The 3,733-nt window shown below is 40.3% G+C and overlaps 1 protein-coding gene across 1 annotated transcript; it reads left to right on the top strand.

Annotated features, from left to right (window-relative positions):
* Positions 1-1,858: 1,858 nt before the first annotated feature.
* On the top strand, positions 1,859-2,773 carry LOC140123007 (olfactory receptor 2D3-like). The gene has a single exon (XM_072144257.1). The coding sequence runs from the start codon at positions 1,859-1,861 to the stop codon at positions 2,771-2,773; it is 915 nt and encodes a 304-aa protein (XP_072000358.1).
* The last annotated feature ends 960 nt before the right edge of the window (positions 2,774-3,733 follow it).

The following is a 3,733-nucleotide window of genomic DNA, read 5'->3' as shown; positions in this document are numbered from 1 at the left end:
TAAGCCTTTTTGCCATGTAGTAAGTAGAATATTTGGTGTGAATTTTCAGGTGTAAGAAGACGTCTCCATTGGGAATTTCTCTGGGATCTTCTTAGTTAGTTGTTTATTTTTAATGCTAAATCTCTAGAAACTCATTTTTTCTGGGCAGGGAATTGGGATAATAATCGGCATCTCTGCACATTGGAGGATAAGGGAAAACAAGACAAGATTTATAGGAGAACATCTCCTGATAATGTCATGTTTACATTATAAAAGTTACATCTATTGTTACTGTATCTGCAGGGTCTGCACCGTGTGACCCGGCTGACGATTATACAATACACAATGTATCATTATTTTTTTCTTGACTTTTTTTCTCTTAACTGTGATTGGCTGTTGTGGAATCAAATAACATAACCAAATAAAACAACAATAAATCTGCATCAAAGATCAGGAAATTCTCTACAATTGTGATGGAGACAAAGGTTAGAGGGTTTTTGACGTCACACACACAAGCTGCGATTTCTTCTAGCACAGATTTTTTTGTTTTCGGGAAAATGTTTATGTAAAATTAATACAATATGTAGGAAAATGTTTTTTGTTTTTTAAAAAATGGCAGAAGTGGTTCCTCATTTCAAGCCTCGTACATCTATAAAAACGACGATATCAATGTACAAATTTACCAGGATTTCTCTTTTAAGTTGATACTTGAAAGATTTAAAATAAATTAAAAAACTGAAACAAGTGAAAACTTGAAGAGTTTGATTTTGGGTAATTGCGACTGGTAAGAATAAAACTGTTGTATTTGGACTTGTTCCTTCCACTCGGTATCATTGCACTGACCCAAACTATCTATAAAAGACAATAAAGACAGTCTCCGTGTTACGTAGATTCTGTAGGTTTGTTCTTAATTTGAATTTGTATGTAAGTCGGAACTGTATATTTTAGAATTGTAGATCCAGACACAAATTTTTTTGGTTTCTGTGACAATTGGATTTTAAAAATGTTGGGTTGTCATCAGAACCAGGATAACACTAAAGCTTCATTGCAGACACCTGTGATATCTGTTATAGCTGATTATTGTATAGTTATTGTAAAGTACAGTAAGTTACCAACATCCAGAGGGCCGTCTGTAACAAGGGGTTGTCTGTAAGTCGGGTGTTCTTAAGTAGGGGACTGTTTGCAGTAATTCCTAAAACTGATCATGGTCTGTAATATTTTGAAGTATTATACTTTTTGGAATTCACTCATTGGTTTATTGAGAATTTGTCCGAGAAGTGACATTTTTCCCGTTTACAAAATACATTTTGTCAATTTGCTGATAGGATGGGAGAAGTGACTGCAAAACAAATTGGGGCGGGGAAGCGACACATGCCGGATATCGGGCGCACAATCTAAGTGAATCGCGGCACAGTGCATTCCAGACGGACAATGCACTTTCGTGCACCCCGAGGGACCGGGTAAGTAAATGTGCCCCATTGTGTAACCAAATTTTGGTCTCTGGCACCAAGCATTAGAGCTCACAAGCTCCAGGAGCCGCTGAGATGGACCACGATGGATGTTTTGTTGTCAGGATTTCATGCACTTAATAAATCAAAAAGATTTTCGGTCTACAATTTCGCTACACAAATTAGTGTTCAAAAATTGTCAGAGTAAGATCCATCGCTTCATAATCTTTCTATGGTTGGACATTTCTAACATTAGTACATATATTACATTCCAGAAGTCAATAGAGAGGCTTTATTTGATGTAAACAGAAGATTTGGACCTTTGTTGGGTTCTTGGTCTATTGTTGTTCAGAAACATCTTGGAAAGGGAAAACAACCTAAAAATTGCAAATTTTAAAAAGAAAAACAGTGAAGCTTTGTTTCGAGTTGACATGGCCAACACCACTGAATTCATCCTTCTTGGACTTTCTGAGAATCTACAGGTCCAGGTCATTGTATTTCAAATATTTTTGTTCTTTTACATGTCGACAGTTTTTGGGAATGTTCTGCTCATTGTGGCGGTGAGAACAGACCGGCGTCTGCACCACTCCATGTACTTCTTCCTCTCTAACCTCTCTTTCCTCGACATCTGCTACACCTCAATCATCGTCCCCAAGATGTTGATGAACATTGCAATGTCTTCCAGAAACATCTCCTTTGCTGGCTGCCTTCTTCAGGTTTATTTCTACCTTCTAATGGGGGAGTGCGTCCTATTGGCTTTCATGGCCTATGACCGATACGTTGCCATCTGTAACCCCCTACATTATAGTCTCATTATGAACCCGGGGTCGTGTGTCAGGATGATCTGTGTCTCTTGGATCACCGGTTTCACCATCTCCTCCATTGATATATACTTTATGTGTCAGTTGAGGTTCTGTGGACACACCACCATAGACCACTTCTTCTGTGAGGCTCCGTCATTGCTACAATTGTCCTGCAGTGATATCTCGGCTAATAACATTGTCACCTTCGTGGGCAGCTCCATATTACTGGTGATTCCCGTGTGTCTCATACTTTATTCCTACTTGAAGATCTTTCTAGTACTCGTTAAAATCGGCTCTCGGAGGTACAAGGCCTTCTCCACGTGCGTGTCACATCTCATTGTAGTCATCATCTTCTACGGCACAGCTACATTCATGTATATGAAGCCGAGACATTCCTCTACTGAGGTCACAGACAAGATGGTGTCTGTCTTCTATACCGTTGTGACCCCCATGTTAAACCCTTTGATATACAGTCTGAGGAATAAGGACGTGCGGAGGGCTCTGGGGAGGTCGAGGTGTCACAGAACCAGAATAACATTCTGATTTATAATAATTAAGTAAAATATGACACCTCAGTGCAGATGTGGAAGTCACCTCCTGTTTAGTTTAGATGATCAGGATCTTTAGAAACCCGTCTCTCGGGAGGAAGGTAGAGATCGGTCCGGCACCGATCATCTCCTAACATCTTCAGAACTTCTGTAACAGACGTGGCCAAATTACTAAATAATGAGAATATAATGGGGACACTTCCCAAAACATTCCCCGATTTGCCCATTGGCTCAGTTTCCGCTTGTGCCCGGGATACGTCAGTGTTATGTCCTAAATGGAAGATGCTCCATGATGTGTAATGGGTGGTGGAACTAAGGGGCGGATTGGGCAATGGTGGCACAAGTTATTCAGTACAGACACTGGAACCAAGACGCCACAGTCACAGGACTGTATTACCCTGTGATATAACAGACAGGTCTTTGTGGCCCCTCAGAGCCCCTACAGTAACAAATCATTACATTTTTTTACATTCACTGTAATTCCAACAAAATAATAAACTTACAAATCCCTTCATTTACTAAAATGTTATTTACTTACTGATGACCTTTTCCACGTTGCAAAATGCCAAAAACTGGTGTTTCAGACATTTGGCCGCTATTTTACGATGTTTAACACCAGGATTCACCATTTTCATATTGGGATAGATTGCGATTTTTGGGAGGCGGTGATACCAAAAAAAGTGGGTTTGAACTGTTAGAACCTGATGTATCGCTGTTCTGCGCTCAAGTCTCGTTGTTTCGCCTTAATTCCGGCGCATTGTTGCTCCACAAGTATCACGAGCTGCAACATTCTGTGATGGTCATATGAATGACTAGTGATTCCCAGCCTTGGCGCTTCATAAAATCTTCAGCAAAAGGTAAAATCTCCAGCAAACCATCACATGGGCGGCAAAGTGAGGCCAAGCGACGAGGAGAGCATCAATTCCAAAGCTTTACCCCGACTCCAAGGACATCC

This window comes from Engystomops pustulosus, chromosome 3 (assembly GCF_040894005.1).
Source record: "Engystomops pustulosus chromosome 3, aEngPut4.maternal, whole genome shotgun sequence".
Classification (NCBI taxonomy): domain Eukaryota; kingdom Metazoa; phylum Chordata; class Amphibia; order Anura; family Leptodactylidae; genus Engystomops; species Engystomops pustulosus.
Note: the sequence above shows the minus strand (reverse complement) of the source record. Positions and strands in the feature narration are given on the sequence as shown.

Coding starts and splice junctions, on each gene's coding strand:
- LOC140123007 (XM_072144257.1), top strand. CDS start 1,859: ATGGCCAACACCACTGAATTCATCCTTCTTGGACTTTCTGAGAATCTA.